This window comes from Lutzomyia longipalpis, chromosome 2, assembly GCF_024334085.1.
Source record: "Lutzomyia longipalpis isolate SR_M1_2022 chromosome 2, ASM2433408v1".
In the NCBI taxonomy this organism is placed as follows: domain Eukaryota; kingdom Metazoa; phylum Arthropoda; class Insecta; order Diptera; family Psychodidae; genus Lutzomyia; species Lutzomyia longipalpis.
This window is the reverse complement of record NC_074708.1, coordinates 16,066,373-16,084,678: the sequence shown is the minus strand read 5'-3', so window position 1 is coordinate 16,084,678 and position 18,306 is coordinate 16,066,373. Positions and strand designations below refer to the sequence as shown.

At 33.9% G+C, this 18,306-nt stretch overlaps 1 protein-coding gene across 7 annotated transcripts in view; it reads right to left on the bottom strand.

Moving 5' to 3' along the window:
• The window catches only part of LOC129790890 (high mobility group protein DSP1), a 32,602-nt gene that overhangs the window by 6,433 nt on the left and 7,863 nt on the right, over positions 1-18,306 (bottom strand). For all 7 annotated transcript variants that reach the window (XM_055828717.1, XM_055828720.1, XM_055828723.1 and 4 more), the window contains one exon: positions 6,708-6,947. In XM_055828717.1, coding sequence (XP_055684692.1) covers positions 6,708-6,947 — 240 coding nt within the window. The remainder of the gene's footprint in view (positions 1-6,707; positions 6,948-18,306) is intronic.

The following is an 18,306-nucleotide window of genomic DNA, read 5'->3' as shown; positions in this document are numbered from 1 at the left end:
CGTGGCGTGACAACAAATCAATAAATACGTGAAATTTCTCCCCAAAACATTTTGGCTGCTGCTGCTGTAATTTACGACATGGGCCATTCTGCTCAAAAAAACCAGAGAATGAGGAAGTGGGTGGCTTTCACAGTTGGGTGGGCACAAAAGCTCACGAGGCTCCCGTATACTATATATACCCAAATACTTTTAACCACCACCTCCCCCACATATCCACCCCCGCCATGTTCTCAAGCAAGAGAAACTTATGTATGGAATTTAGAAGGGAACTCCATTTTGGCCCTTATTTTCCGGAAATGAGAAACAAATTAAACTCAAAGCAATTAAAATGGTTTTCTTCATCTTTTTTTTTTTCATATTACATATTTTTAATGAAGTTTTTTTCTTCACCTACAAAAAATATATGTATAGTATATAAAAAAATCTGATTTTATTATTTCTATGAATAAACATAGTTCTGCATAATTCTGATTAAAGCGCCAGACAATTTATTTAGATGGCATGCGATTGGCACGGTGCCAATTAATCTTGGCGAAAAAATTTTCAGCATTTTTTTCTGCGCTATAACTGCCTCTTACAAATTATGAGAGTTTGTTAAGTTGATAAATTTTTTGATAGTAAATTACTGTATTAAAATTCCAAGCATAAAGTAGTTAATAAAAAAGAATATTTATTAAAAATTATAAAGAAGATTATTAAAATTGATTGATTACAAAATTCTGAAATAAATGTCTAAGGTTCTGTCAATTTTTTGACAGCTGTCAGTCAACTACTGTCATAAATTATACTGTTAAGAAATAAAATATATCTTACCCATGTTCTCATAAAGAAATACTAATGATTTCATACTTAATTTATCAAAAAAAAAAAAAATAAATAAAATAAAAATGACAACTCAGAAATTTAATCAAAATCGTGACAAGTAAATCTGTCACAAATACAACGAAGTATGAATAAAATCTGTCAAAAAATTTCAAATCATAAAAACAAAGGTATTTGAATGTGACAAAAATAAAACATAAAGTCAATCATAACGCGTCCAGTTATAAGAGTTGGTGTCCCACAACGTATAGAAGTTAGTTTATGCGTTATAATACGATTTGTGATCAGTATTAGTAGGCAAAGTTGATTTTTTTTTGTAAAATTCAGTAATTTGATGCATAAAAATGGTCATATCTCAAGTTCTATAAAACCTACAGAAATTTCTTGACTAGTTATGGAAAGGTATTGAAATAAGCTATAATCTGACATATGTTTCGATACATTTCAAGGTCACCACTAGAACACAAAATGGCGGATTTTTGTTTCACCAAAACAGTTTTTGGCATTTTTTATCCTGAAGGAATAGTTCTAGAGGTTTCTGATGTTCTAGAAAGTTGTAGAGTTTTGTAAAACCTTTAATTTGATACCAAGTTGAGCAAAATCGGACAAGCAGTTCAGGAGATATGGCTCTTAGAACTTTTCAAATTCAAGAATTTTTCAAATGACCATATCTTCTAAACGGCGACATAGATTTTCTTCATTTTCGGACTGGTAAAAGATATTGAGTCAGGCTACAACATATCAAAATTTAAAAGATTTGCCTAATGGGGATTCGGAGATATTGCCCCTTAAAGTTAGGCAATTTTTGTTTTTGTTTTTAGCGCCTCTTGCGGACGTTTTTGGAACTTGGAATGTTCTAGACAGTTGTAGGGCTTCGCAATACCTTTCATTTGATACCAAGATGATCAAAATCGGTCAAGCCGTTCTCGAGTTATATTGAAAAAACACTTTTTGCTTTAGGCCGCCATATTTGCTAAACCGCTTGACCGATTTTCAAGTATGAATTGTCGATGAAAACGTTTCACTGAGCTCTACAACATACTAAAATTTCAGACCTCTAGCTGTAAGGGAAGTGGTTGACAGTATTTCAAAATGGCGGATGGCGGCCATCTTGGATTTTGAAAATGCGAAAAAATGAAATTTTACACCCACATTTCTATAGAAAACTTCAAACCGGAAGTCTCTATCTGTTACCGTTCTCGAGCTATAAGGCAAAGTTTGGACCACCGGCCGGCAGGCCGGCCGGCAGGCCGGCAGGCCGGCCGGATCAAAAATTTTCCACCACCATTTTCGTAATGTGGGATGTCTAAAACGTGCTCATACCAAGTTTGAGCCCGATCTGAGGTGGTCGGTTTTTCCGACGATTACAATACTTGGTGTTGGCCACGAAGTGGAACACCAACTAATATGTGAATTGAAAGAAAATTGACATGACAGCTAGTGTCAAAATTTTGACAGATGCATCTGTCAAATACAACAATTGTCAACATAATTTCAAAATCTTTCTTATCACAAAGTTTTTATTGCAGAAATATCTCGTAAATTTTTAATACTAAATCATAGATGAGAAAAAGTTTTCCACACATTTGAAACTCCACTGGAAAAATCCACAGGGATTTTCAATTTATGTGTGTTCACGATTGAGAGAGTGGGTGATGAATTTCTCTCTCTCCTCTCCAACGATTTTCTTTTTTAGAAGGATGGGTTCGTTTTTTTTTGGAAATTTTCCCAGTGAGAAAAAAATACGCGAGAGAGGGAGAAAATGGCTATCTCACCCCCCAGCAAATTCGAAGGGACTTTAGTAATATTTCAGAAGTGACGCGCGTGGTGTGGTTGGCCGTGTTCCCATTGATTTTTGAAAGGAAGTTGGAAGAGAGCAAACTCACCAACTACTTGCTTCACACACATTGCCATCCCTTTCGCATACACACCCTCTTAAAGCATCCCCCCAAAGCTACCCCCCACAAACAACTATGTACGTCTACGTATAGTCATCTCTTTCACCGAATCTATGTACAATTTTCACTCGCTGAACTTTTTGGAAAGCTTACAGCAACGGCGACATGGCACCCGAATACGAGGCGACTTGTCACGATGACTGAAATATCGCACCAAATGCCACCCACCAGCCCCCCTCCCCTCCCCCACCCTCACAGACCATCCCTGTTTGAAAATTGCTCACGTCCTCTCTCATTTTCTCATCCTCCAGCTATGTACATAGGTAGCGAAATTCTCTTCTCACACCCTCCCAAAAGTTATGTACTAAAGTATGTATCATACGAATGTGTATGTGAATTTTGTGGATATATATTTTGTACTTGTGTTCATCCATCAATAAAATCCCGGAAAAGTTTTAACCCCTACACACAATTTTCATGCCGTGGGGAGTTGGGATTTTCCTCTTTCTCCCTATGTGTAGTAAGGTCTCCATTCTCTCTCTATGTATGTATATTAAAGGGGTGGCACACACATTAATTTCCTTTCTAAACAATACTCTCAAGCAAGAAAAATACTTTATTCTCTCACATTTCCTCAGGCAGTTTTTTTTTTGTTTTTCTATCCTCGCTCTTTTAAACTATAAATAAAGAAAAGTTTAAATGGATTTTAAAGGGGAAATAGCACTATTTGTCCTTGGTTTTAATTTAAAGTTTCTCTGACTTTTTTTTATAGGTAATAAAAAGCTCATGAGCTTTTAATCCAAATAAATAATTTGCTTAAAAATAAAATTGAAATACTTTAATTTAAAAGAGATAGTTCAAAAAAAATTACGAGTAGATTTTGTTCATCCCAGAAAAAAACAGAGATAAAAAAAGGGATGAAACTTGGAAATTCTGCACCATCCCATGGGGCTTTTTGGGGGTGGTTGGGTGGTTGGGAAAAAAGAGGCACCCATCGAGGGCTTCGCGTGAAATGAGAAAATCAGGGCGCAATCGCAAATCTTTGAAAAACTCACACCATTTTGTGTATCGTCAGCAGAAGCGCCCCAGTGTACCAGCCAATCCCCAGCCCAAATACGCCACCCGCTCACGAGCAGCACCCTCATCACCCAAAACCACCTCCCATACTTTTGCACCCACCCACATAAATCCCTCGCGCGCTCCCTCAAATTCATCCTCCACCTCCCCCACACCGTACACAGCCCGCGCGCTTCGGGGCGAGTGTGCAAATATTACATTATTAAAGGCACAAGACTAGAGGGCGCAGGGGGGTGGTAGTGATGGTGGGTTAAATGCCTAACAGAGAAGAAGAATTGCAAGAAATTTTCATTCACTTTTTTTCCACACACACACACTCATCCCTTATTCCCATTCAATGACAATCTTGAAGAATTTCCAAAAGAAAAAATAAATTTAAAAAATTTCCATCAATAGCAAAATTTTTAACCACCCACCCACGCAAATCTACACACAATCCATTCCACAATAATATATTTTACAGCGAAAATGAAGTAATTAAAAGCAAACACACTTGGCGCTTATACAGATTTATCCCACCCCCAGCCCATCCCTTTCCACATTTCACACGCAAATGCTGAAAAAGATCTCTCTCTACCCCTGGCAAGAGCTCTGTGAGGGATGCATGATTGAAAATCAATGGGGATACATGAGAAAATTTGTAAAAAAAAAAGACACTTAAATGGCATTTGGCAGTGAAGTCACGAGATATTAAATTTTATTTTATGTGAATAAAAGGGGAGTGGGGGGAATATTCGATTTTGTGGGCTGTTTATATTTCAAAAGGAAATAAGGGATGACTTTCCCTTCACATCTTTGGAAAAATATTCACTGAGAAATTAATCTATTTCAAATTCAAAATGAAGAAATATCAAAGAAAATTCACATTTCAATTTAATTTTGGGAACTTTAATTAATTTTTATTAAAGCTTTATGGGATTTATAAAGTTACCTGTTATGATTATTGGTTCAATTCTTAGAAATTTAAGCTTTTAGTTTACGTTTTCATTCTCAGAATTAAATTTTCACAAAATATTCACCCCAAAGCTTTTATTCTGAGAATTTCCAAAGCACTATTTTTAACTTTTAAACCATTTAGCTGTGTTTCTTTCAGACCCAACCTTTTTAAGCTTGAACTCATTGAATGATTAATTTGTTTTAATTTATGTCAAATAAATATTTATGCTAGGTCATCAATTTTTTACCAATTAAACTTTATTACTCTCGAGTTTTTGATAAAATAGTTATTTATAGATCATTATTTATTTATTGATACAAATTTAAAATCTTTTTATCGTAACATAGAATTATTTTAAGGGAGTTTAGTTGTTAAAATTAATAGATTTTATTTTTCAAATAATAATGAACTTAATTTAAATTAATAATTCTTCTTTACAAAAATGAAAAAACAACCCTCCTTTAATAAATTCTGAACTATCCACCATCATTTTGGGCATCCATTCAACCTTCTCAACTATATAATTTAGATTTTTTAATAAAAAATATACAAGACCCTCCGTAAAAACTCATAAAACAAATTGAAAACTTTCAACAATTCAACAATATTCTCCCCTAGCTCGCAATTTTCCTCATGGGAGGCGTTCTTGATGAAAAATGCAGAAAACTTTGGTTTTGAGCATCCCCAGAAGTGGAAAAGGAAATGCATGAGAGAGAGAAATCTTATGGGTCAAGGATGAAGGAAAAATATTCCCTAAAACAATTTTCCACGAAATTCTTGTTTCCTTCTCTTTACCCTCCAAACACAAATTGCATTCGTTGGGAATGAAAATAAGATGAAAAAAAAAAGAAAATGATTCCAGAAGGAAAGCACAACGGTTTATTTTACTGAAAATACCCAGCAAAAGACAAAAGCAGGGAAGAGAGAACCATGAGAATGAGAAAATATCGATCGGGTAGTGTTCAGAGGGCGGAAAATTGTTGGAAAATTGAGACAGGAGCATGGATGTACAAAAAAAAATGTACATATCAGCCGAAATTCCGAGAGAAACAGCCAAATTGCATTTTATCACAAAACTTGGATAAAAAAGAAAACTTGACAGTGCAGTTTTTAATTACCAAAAAAAAAGAAGAAAAATAAAACGAGAGAGAGAAGGACAGCAGACACATGCCCCATTTTAACTGAAATTTAATTAAAGGCGAATCCTCCCATTTAAATCTTGTCCTGAGACAAATTAAATAGCAATTTTCACAGAGATGAAAAACAGATGAAAATAAAATGTTATCAAAATGTTTAACTTTTTTAAAAATATCTATCAAGGTGTTATTTATAGTAGGTAACAAAAAGGGTCGTGGGTGGATTTTTTATGTAATTTAATCTTTTTTTTTGTGATGGAACAACCAGCATGAAAGAATTGTTTAAATTCCCAAGAATTTTGCAAGATTAAATGTTCCGGAAGAAATTTGTATGTAAATTCATAACATTCTCTGTAAGATTATTTTATTCAAACGAATTTTTCTTTCGCATTTTTTTCTCAAGGCTCTTTAAAACACAAAGAAGAATAACAAAAAGAAATCCTTCCAACAACCAATGTATGACAAATTCAATTAATTAAAATTAAACGAAAGGACATCCCATGTTGAACAAAATCATTAACACTCTATTCCACTTTAATGAGTCACGTGAAGGTATTTAAGGAGGAAACTCACAAGAGAACCATTTACTTGGGATTCTTGCTGGGAGATGAGATAAAAGAAAATTTACCACAGGCCGTCCCTCCATTTACGAGCCCAGCAATGCAAATTCAACCACACACAGAATGAATATTATGGGGCAACCGAGACAATGCAGCTCAAAAGAGGGCGGCGGCTCGAGATTGGCATGCACCGGGGACTGGACGGGGGGAAGTCCCAGATGAGGGGGGGGGTGAGGTAAAAAGAGAATTGCAATTTTCGCAAAAGAGAATCACTGACCTTCCACCTCTCGGCGCACTTCCGTGAGAATTCAGCAAAGATGACAGTCTCCTCGGGATGCTTCTTCTTGTGCTCCTCGCGGCAAGTTTGTACAAAAAAGGCATACGCCGTCATACGTCCTCGTGGCTTGGCGTCAACTTTACCACCTCGCGGCATCTTGGCGTTTTGCGTATGGATTTGTATTTGTTGATTGTTTTGGTTTTGATGAGCTTGCTGATTATTCTGCTGGATGTGCTGATTCTGCAATTGAAAATGAATTGCATTTTAGTTGATTCATTCACATAATGCACGCATGTATGTAGATCTTTATTTATTAATTTTCCCACATATTCGTCTAATCTTGTAAGTGCAGTTGTTTTGAGACTTTGTGTCGTCTTTAGGTTCAAAGTAAAATCTTTAACATTTTTTTTTAAAGATTTTTTAGTGAGAGTTTAAAGATTTTCTAAAACAAAAAAATAAAAATAAAACCTTCTAAGAAATTTTTTTTTAAATAAATTCTTGAAAAATTTTTCAGACATTTTAATGAGAAAAAGATAATAAAAAAACCTTTTTTGATATAAAATTCGAAATTCCACTCAATGTGCTCTTTTTTGTGCCCCGTGAGTTTATAAGAAAAGAAAGGTAAAAACCGGTCGTTGTTTCTTCATTTTTCTCCACTCTTCACGATTCTCCGTCCTTTCTTGTTTTATTTTTCACTCTGAGCATTTTTTCTTCTTCTCATTTTTCACTTCTATTTCAACCTTTTTTTTTACACCCCCCCTCTACCCAAGTCTCCTCGTCTTCCCCAGTAAATATTTTTTCTTCTTCTTTTAAATCCATTTTTCTTATTTTGCCTCAAACTCTTTTTCTCCGATGCACCCAACACACACGGGGTTATTCACATTTCTCCTATACCACATCGCGCATTTCAGCTTGAGCGTCTTTTTTTTTCCTTCTTCTTCTTATATACATCTTGGGCTGCAATCGACCAAGAGAATCTCCACCGAAAGAGGCGCGCACAAAGAAGAAAACTCCATACAGAAATATTCGCGGGGTTTCTTCCATTAATTAATTTTATGGTTTGTCTTTCGCTCCTCTTTGTTTTCGACTCATTCACGAAGGATGGAATAAAGAGAGAACCCCACCATAAATATTGAAGAAGCATTTTCGCCAACTTACATTCCCAAAATATTTTTGAAAAGGAACACGATGGTAATTTTTTCTTCCAAAGAATTTCAACACATAAACTTCAAGGAAATTCCGGGAGTTCCTCAACTTTTCACACTTTGTTAGCGAAAGATTAAAAAAAATCTAATATTAAATTTTCCAGGAATAATAGAAAATTCTGTTTTTTTTTTGCTAAAGTTGAAAACAACTTCAGTACAGTGGGGATTCACAAAATAGTCTGAAGAAGCATAGAAATTATAATTTTTTAAGAATAAGCTTTTTCATGCTTAAAAATGTTGTCTTTTTTGCATTTTTCCTTGTTAATACTACGATGACTTTTCGATCTTAATGACTCCTTCTTCAGGTCTTAGGAAGAAGGGTTACAAATGTCGTCTATGGCTTAATTTTAGCCTCAAAAATATCAGGAAAATCATCAATCATTAAACGCTTTGAAAAAACAACGTATTTTTTTACTAATTGGAACTTTACTGCGAACCCTCACTGTACGTAAATTCCAGCAGAGAAACAAATCTTACAGATTGAGATTATTTTGATTTATGAATAATAAGATTAAATCTATATAGTTTAATATCTTAAAAATCATCTCTTTCACAAAAACCCTCACCTTTTTACTTAATAAAATAAAATAAAATGAATTAATAAACAGAATTGCCGCTTGAAAAAATCTATCAATAAATCCTTTCTCATACGTCGTCTATGGTTGAAATAAATATAAACCATCCCATTCCACATTTTTTTTATTTATATATACCTATCTAGTAAAATCACACCCTTTTTCACATCATCAGGTGACTTATGAATCCCTTCTTTGTCCTTCTTTCGTCCACATAAAAAATCCCGTCCGTCATTCGAGCTCTCTCCCTCTCTCTCTTTCGCTCTCTCACCCACTTATTATTTATTGTACAGCAATATGACGCATAAATAGCATTTCTCACACTCATGCCAATTGAAATGCACAGCATTGAACTTGACTTTTCAATGGGGCCCATTCAAAGGAAGACCCTTCACAGCACACTGTCAATAAAATCAACAATAATTCACTTCACTCACACCGGCACAAAAGAATGAAATATTTCCTTCAATATACAAGAGGGATTTCCTCAATGCCATTTCAATCCCTCACCCAACCAACGATGTTACATAGTAAAAAAAAAAACAGATGAGCAGAGACTTGCAGGAGGTGACAATAATAAAGACATCTTGTAATCATCTTTCGCTATACAACGCCGCTCAATCATTCATCAATTACTACATACATACATTATCCACCCCTTCGTGATGTCAAATTAAAAGAAAAAAAAATGATTTAATGGAAGATAATTAATTTTATATTCTTCTTCTATGAATGAGTTGTTTATTTTCTTTTTTTTTCTAAAAGTTATTTACTCTTATATATGTAATTTTTAGAAAGGATAAAAATAGCACCTTTACTTTTAATTCTCCTTCAGCATTTTTTTTAAAGATTTTATTCCCTACATTTTATATAAGGAATAATGGTCAATTAATTTTAAGGAACAAAATGTGAGAATTTCAATTATTTGAGAACAAAAATTTATTTTTAAAGAATTAAAAGAAAAAAGTTTTTTTTTTTTCTTGAAAACTAGTAACTTAAGGATAATAAAAAATACTGAATTTTAATCAATATTTGGCCATTTAACGAAAATAGGGGAAAAATCTAATTTTATATTTATTTAAAAACTTTTTTTTTTTTCCATATTTTTCCTCGAATTTTCAAATCATTTTTTAATAATTTCTCATTTACTAGGAGGTTCCAAGGTAACTTTTCTTCTATTTCATGACTTAAAAAAAATTTCTCGTCATTTTCCTTCACATTTTTCCTTATTTCTTAACGCTCTGTGCCAGGTAGTTTTAAAGGCATTGATCCTTTCATCATTACATGGCTTTCTTAATTATTTTCACTCAAAGAATTTTATTTCAATCAAAAGATAAAAAACAAGGATAAAAAAAATTAAATACCCCCAAAAAAGCATCATATAAATATTTTTTTTTTTAAATAATAGAAGCAGATGCTCCATCCGGAAAATTCATTCTCAAATTGCAAACATTTATTTACAATCTATTGAGTAGGTCGAGGGGAAAAAGGTGTCCACTCAAATCCCATAATTGCAATCGCCAATCAATTTTTTCTGCATTACACCAAAAAAAAAAGATACACTCACAAATTTTTCGCTCTTTTCATTATGTCGAGAGGAGAATACATATATGCAAAAAAGTGTCCACAATGAATGGTAGAGTAAATTGTTAATTTTTTATGCGCCCAGGTTGAAGTACGCCAAAAGTGTCGAGAGAAAAATAAAGCACACACAGCTTAAATTGGCGTGGGAAAAAGCGCTCATTGACAAAAACGTACACAACACATATAAAATATAGAGAAAAAAAACTGGGTAGAATGATACAGGAAAAAATCTGTGGAAGACGGAAAAAAAGCTATAGCGAGACACTAATTGTAATCCAATATTTTGGAGGTAGGTATGTTGGTTGGTATATATATTTTATTGCCCTTCTTATGGTCAAAACCTTTAAAAACTCTCTCATTGGCTTTTATTGCTATTTTCTGTCTCTTTAGACATGTGAGGTTGCTTTTAGCTGTGATTCTTTAATTTTTTTTGTATTCTTGCTTCTCACTTCGCCTTTGGTGTTCCAGAGAAATTGGATTCTACAATATCTTTTCTTCTTCATACGCTCATTTCTTAATCGTCTCGTCACTCCGGTATTTTGTTGGCCTTAACATGTGGCGGAGTTGTACAGGAACAACAACAACAAAAAGAATGAAAAACAGGCAAAAGACGTTGGTGCTGCTGATGGAGAGAGACTCCTCGAAAAAGAAGAGAAATACCTTCTACTCTTTTAGCTGAATTGATATGGTGGAAAAGAAAAGGCGCGCGCGCGTGTTATTCAATTATGATATTGTGTGTGATGTGTTTTCTCATTCAAAATCATCGCAATTCAGTACAAAAGTGAATTGGAGAGAAGAAGAGGCGCACACGGTAGAAAAACATATGTGTCATTAATGTTTATATTTTATACAATATATAATATAGTTCATATAATGGTTCTCTCCGTATTATATTGTGGAAATATCTTGCACACATCATTCTCACACACATTTTGTATTAATTTCACTCTCATTCGAGACAAAATATATACACACCAAACACGCCAGACACTTTGAAGACACAATTGAAAATGACTCCTCTCTCTGTGGCTTGTCTGTATGGCAAACTGAAGAGGTTTGTTTTGGAGTCAACCACGTGGTTTAATTCCTTATGTCGTGCTTCTGGTATAACCCCTCAATAATGTTGTGCTTTCATATACAAAATACACTTTACTCAAAATCCCCATTCATACCAAACCGCCCAACCCAGCCAAAGAGCTCGCACCCGTTTTCACTCTCGCCCAAACACAAGCCATACACCACATATAATGGTGGAGGAGTTGGCAGATGGAGTGGAGTCGCAACCCCATGGCAAATAGTGTGTGCTTTATGACATCATTCACAAGACCACCCACACCCCCCTCCCCATTTATACCCAACTCTCTCTCTGAGTCTTCACACAGTGACACCACACAGAGAGGCACGTCTGAAGATATCAGTTGCACAAGACATTCCAAAAGGAATGCCACCTTCACACCCACAACCCCCACCCTCTAAAAATATCTCAATCATGTGAACAAATCTTATACACAGACTCTCTATATGTATATACCTACCTACCGCTCTCACCATATGTAGTCCCTTCAATAAAGGTGACTCACTTTATACCCATTTCAATTTCCCCACATGTAGCTCACATTAATTCATAGATCATACGTTGAAGCAGAAAATATCATTTGACTGATTAATGGTGCTCACTAATTGCATTGGATTGTCTTTCGAAAATATATACAAAGTACTATATAGGTACATAACCCGATGATTTCTTGGTGAAGAGATTGAGTAATAGAGGGGGTGCCTTTAAATAGACGCACAATTTTAATTTAATGCCATTAATCAATTAAGTTTGTGAACTTTGCACTCTACATCATCATGCTGAGATTCACAGAGATATGGAACTATCAAGAAATTTAATAAGACTGCAAAGTTTTGTTTGTAATTAACTTAAATATTTCTTGTTGCTAATTTTATGCAAGTATAGTTTAGTTTAGTTTATCATAATTAATGTTTTTAATTTTGTATTTAAAAAAATCTAGGACCTATGAGGAACGTTTTAATGATTATTAAAAATTAAACTGTTCTTTAGCATTAGACCACAATTTATATTTTGTTGCTTCAAATTATTTCACATAAAGGTCGTAAAAGTTCTCAAGTTTCTAAAATAATTGGACTATACCTTATAAATCAATCGATAAAATATGAAGCCACCTGGCGTCTCCATTTCACTTAAAAATAAATTCTTAATTTGCATTTGAGACGTCAGTTTATGAGTGAAATTTACAAATAAGTTGGTCTAGTCTGTTTTTAAGTCTAGGCTTAAGTTTTATTAGCCATAATTTATGTTTTAAAGCCGGATTAACCTTTTAAGATACATAAAACTAGATTTAACCCTTAAACCTTAAAGATTAAGAAATTTAAGTTTACTTAGCTTTAGAAAAATCTAGAATAAAAAAAAACTTAAGTCTGGTCTAGGAAAACTTAGGTCTGCCTTAAAAAATTTAAGCCAGAAGACTTCAAATATATAATATAGAATTTTCAAGATTCACCACCACAGGCTTTTACGGTAGGTCTTTTGTCAATTTTATAGCATACCTAAAGCTCTAAACCAAGATGGAGACGCCTGGTTTTCAACAGGACATTTTAATGCATTTGAAAACTAATTAATAAAACTAAACTAATTAAAAAATTAAATATAATAATTAAAAAATATATAGGCATATATAAAAGAAAACGGAACATGACATTATATCAAACTGTAAATTTTTTTGCACAATTTTCCAAGAACATCGCTAAACTGCTGTATTAAAAATGCATTTACAGCGTCAATAAAACCACATAATGACATGGAAAAAAATCAATTATAACGTTGAAAAAAAATTCTGAGAAAAAGAGAAATTTCCAGGCTACATTTGCACTATTGTATCTCATAAAAGATCAATAAAAATCTGAGTAAAATGGTTGACTAATAGTTCACTGACTAATCATATAAAATTAAAAATATATATAATATCCAATTAGAATACTCTTTTGAGAAAGAAAAAGTCTAAATGCGTAAAAGCACATGCTTCCTGGCTATTTATGTATTAGATGCCATGCCATGTGTTTTCGAAACCAGAGGAATTCCTTTGAATAAAATACGTCTATGGGGTTTAGGTAGAAAGTGGTAAATATTCCATTTATCAGGACATCTTAGACATCTTCCATCCTATTCTGTGGCACCGCATCAAGTATCATCGTCTCATCGTCTCACATTTAGCTCCTTTAGCATTCTCTCCAGTCAGTTGTCTGATTCAATCGTTCCCCCATCTTATATTGGAAATTATTGTACGGGAGTTTGGCAGCATGCGGAAATACAAAAGTCATCCATCTCACTCAAGCACATTCATGGTAAACTCCATGCCACCATTAAGTGGACCTTTATCTCCCTCATACTGCCTCAATTTTCTTACATACATATATGTATGTATTTTTACTTTTCCCAACATGAGACTTCTTTTTTTTTCTTCCCTCTTTCCCCATATAATGTACACACCATCAGAACAATCCCTATCCCCATTCTGATCCTCACCTATCTTTCATCTTATTTGTACAAAAAGACAGTGTGGTGTGTAGTTGCCACGTGGACTCAACATGCCATTCCTCAAAATTGACTCTTGGTGGAATTTATTATAATTCCAACATTCTTTTTTTTTTGCTTTATTCTTTTCTCTATCTCTTTCTTAGCACTCCTAAATACCCAAAACAAATTTATTTTCTCACTCAATCTTTCATTTCTCCTTCTTCCCTCTCATAATCATGAATGAATTGGCATGTGATGAATATTATCAAGACTGAGCAGACTTTACAACGACCAATCACAAAAAAACGCAAAATGTCTTTGTACCAAGAAAAATAAAATTAAAAGTAATACATTAAATACAATAGATCAAAAATACATAACAGATAGCAAAAAAAAGAAAAATCAGCATTCTTGGGAATTCATCTTATTCAATCTTCTCTGCTAACCCCATTCCTTATATCTCTAAGCCCAAGAGTGTGAAGAGATGAAAACTTCTCTATATAAGTCTTGTGCGTGGGTGGTTTTTTCTGTTACAATTGCATTCCACAGCATATTATAATCTCTAGTGTAGAGAAACTCTTTATTTTATCTTATTACGACTCCTTCATCACTCCGCAGAACAATACAGAGAAACCAAAAGTAAACTTCAATTAATTTGCACATTTCAATTTAATCTGAAAACATTTAACGCCATTTTTTGGACATTTTTTTTTTCAAGAGAAAAGAGTCATTGTGCTCAAATAATACTTTATTATGAACCAATAATAAGGTGATTCACTTTCAAAAGTAAAGAAATAATACTGAAACCTATGAAATAAGTATTGTAAAAATGAGATACTGTGATATTATGTTCGTTACGCTTTGCCGTAAAACGTAAAATCAAATTCTAGTGATTTACTTGCGTTAAAACAAAATAAAAAATTGTTTTGTTGATTTTCTGTGAGGTGTACGATTCTTTTGTAAGTTACGTACTTTACACGAAAGGATGTCAAAAATTTACGAAAGGATTACGTAAGCAAAGTAAAACATAAAAATGTGTGTCAAGACTTCTATTCAAATTCTCCCAAAACTTTAACGTATTCATAAATCAATAAAATTTGAAAAATTGCGTATTAAATTTTACGTTCATAACATAACAATAGAATTTGATTGACAATTTAATTGCGGTTTTGTCACATATTTGTGGTTTTCAATACAAATTGGAATATACAATTCATCTGTAAATCTACTAATTTATGACCAATTGTGCGGTACTATTAAATGAAAGTTCTTTTTAATAGAAAAAAAAGATAAACCTATATGAAATGTGAGGTTATGTTCTTTACGTAAAGAAAATAAGTTGAGTAGACGAAACTGTAAAATAAAAAAATAAGTTTTCAAGCTTAAATTTTACTCTTTCCGCTCCATGTAGTTTATTCAAATTAAAAGATTTCCTTACAGCCTACTTCCACTATTTACGCTTCAATTTACAATTTCACGTGAGTTCCCCTAGGTGATTTGTATATTTGCAGCATTTATAATACAAGGATTGCATCTCTTCACATTGAATTTAAATTTCTCAGAAAATACTTGTGTACCTACATATTTTAGCACAAACTTTACAAGCAAAAAAAAAACTATTGCTAATTACATTTCCAGGTAAGTTACTCTTTGAAGTTTTGAAGGGAAATCTTCAGGAGAATTTACCATGTTCGTTAGCAGAAAAAGAGCAATTCTTGCAAAATTAATGGAAATTCTCATGTCTATCTCACAAACTCTTGTGCTAAAGACACGAGATGACCTTTTCGCCCCTTCGTCATAGAATCTCATTAAAAGTACTTCGACCTCCTTGACACTAAAATTCATGTCCATGTTTTGCGTTCGCCATTTCAGGATTTTAGAGTTGAAAGAAGAAAATCAATTCTTTTCGTAAAAATAAAAATCTTTTGTATAAACTTTTCTTTTTTAAACTTTTTTTTTCATTTCAAACTTATCCTTAAGCTGTCAGTAGACGCCTCAATATCCTATTCAAGTCTGCAAAGGCTGCAAAGTCGAATTGGAGATTTATTGAGAAACATCTGACCTTTTTGTAAACCATCAACTTCGTTTTAATCCAAAAGGGATCCTGCAAAATTAATAACCTCCCCACATTCTGTTGTGACCTTTACCCTGTAAAAACCCCTGTCAAATATTTCCCACCAATGCAGAGTGAATAAGGATAAAAACATTACCTCTTGGACACCCCTCTCGGAATAAATTGGTCAAATAAAATCCTTTTTTTCTCTCTCTTCGTATGATAAATAAAATAATTTTTAAAGCAAATGTCCAAGACAAAGAGTGAAAATAATAAAGTTGCATTGAATGAAGGGCAATAAAACATTTCCCATTGTGATTTCACCTCCTCATATCAACGAACTATAGCCACATGGCTATAGGGACTATGTTTCAACATGCTGCGATGATGGAGAATAATTATTTTATTCTTTTTCTTTTCTTAATTGTGCACAACAAAAAGCGTCTAGTCACTTTGTCCGTCACGGATATGATTCGCCAATTCCGTTAAACATGCCGCGCGTGGAAAAATCTTTTCTCTCTTTGCGAAAAAAAAATAATTAAAAAACAGAACTTGCAAGACATGTGGAAGAAAAGGTAAAAATGACTCACTTCAAGTATACTGAGGAAGATTCCCCAAAAAAGGTGAAAATTGACCACTTTCTTCTTTCCCTCACAAAAGTATGTTATTGTTCTCAATATTGCAATAAATCGCTCTTTTTGTCTCTTCAACATAAAGAAATTATTATTTATTTTTACAAAAATTTCGCAAATTGAGGACATTTCTCTGTGTTATATTTAGTATTAAATTATTTTTCATTGTCTCGTTATTTTCAAGGATTCCTTTTATCTTTTTTGTCTATTTTGCATACAAATAAATTATAGGATGAATCATCATTAAGAATTTATAATTTCACAACTCCAGGGTTAGTCAACTTTGTTCGGTATCTATCTTTTCCAAAGTAGAGAAGCATAATCTATAGACAGGTGATAGAATTTGAAGAAAAAAAAACGAAATACGGAAAAGCTAAACCTTATCTTTAAAAAAAATCAAGATGGCGACAAATTTTGAAATTATTTCAACCAAATAATGAGTTTTTGTATAAAAATGGCGAAATACAGGTTTTTTTTAATAGTTTGACATGGTTTTAAAAAAATCAACCTTTTAAACCTTTTTTTTTCTTGATCACTGTTTATCACTTGTTTTAATTTAGTGTAGTAACCTAACCTAAAACTCGCAGACCTCATCAGCATTTTTCGTATCTTAATAGATTTTTTATGGTAGAAACAAGGAGCTCCTGATTTAATTAAAAATGAAAAACTCGAAGAAATATCTTTTGTCGGTCGATGTAGATTTTATTCATTAGATTTAAAACGTTCCTTTAGCTGATTAAAAGAATTACATAAATTAAGAAGTAATAAAAAACTAAACTTAAATTGCATTTCATCCAATTGAAATGGAACCCTCTTTTAATCAAAATGGAGTGGGAGTTGGAAATACAAGAAAAGGGGGGCAGGGCACGATGGGGGGCAAGAAAGTCCAACCATTTTTTTTCTTTCAAAGTACAACTTGGGCATTTTGTGAGAAAACTAAAGAGAGTCGAGGGCAGAGAATTAAAAAAAACCAAGAGAGAAAAAATAAAAACAAAAATTGGTCGACGAAACGGCATTTAAAATGGAAGAAGGAAATAAAACAAGTTTATGGAGTTTCAGGGTGGAAGACCCAAATGGTGGCGGGCCTCGCGCGCGTTCCCTCCGTTTCACATAAATCTTTCTGTCTCATGCACACAGCCTCACCCATCCATGCCATCCATCTCACTTACTCGTACCGCGCACAAGAGAAAAAGCCAAAGCCCAGAGGTGTAGAACCATCTATCCCAAGCGTACCAGAAGAACTCCTTTCGCATTGTGTACGCCACTGGATTTCCTTGGAACCGCGCTGGTTGGCCGGTTCCATGGTTGGACGAACTGCGTCCAAGTCTCTCTCTCTTGCTCTCTTTCCCTCCCCGACCTCCAGCCCAACCTCTCTCCCCCCCGTCAAGTCCCCAACATCGCATCGGCCCAACATCGACAAACTCCTGGCTTTGCGTTTTCTCTTGTGCGGATGGAAACCATTGACTCACTATAGGGAGGAAGCACCCAAGAAAATTCAATGAGAGAGCACAGAATTCTCTCTTTCTCTGTCTCTTTCAACCTCCACCCATTTTTTCCCAAACATTTTTTTTCCTCTCGTCCGCGCCTGAAAATTTCTACAGAATTTTATTAATTAAAAGTAATTGCATTCTAAATCCCCCATCTTATGCTCCCTTTCTCTCCCTCATTCGCCCCATTTAGGCCCATGCATTTTCTGCCTCATGCACCCAAATTGCACCAATTGTCTCTTTTTCCATCAACTTTTTCATCAAGCAGACTTTTCCCACAATTTGGGATTACACACATACATTGTTTCTCTTTGCTCTCTCACCACCCCCCATTCCTCATTGGAAAAGTTAGCACAAACTTTCAATTAATCCTTGGGATTTTCTACTATATAGCAGTACCACCAACATTATTTTTTTTATATAAGCGCAGGTACGTAGAAAAATCCCAAATTTATCACTCTCTCGCCGTTTGTACGAGGAGTCAAAACAACCACTTTCATCTTCCTCAATTTTTCAAAAATACTC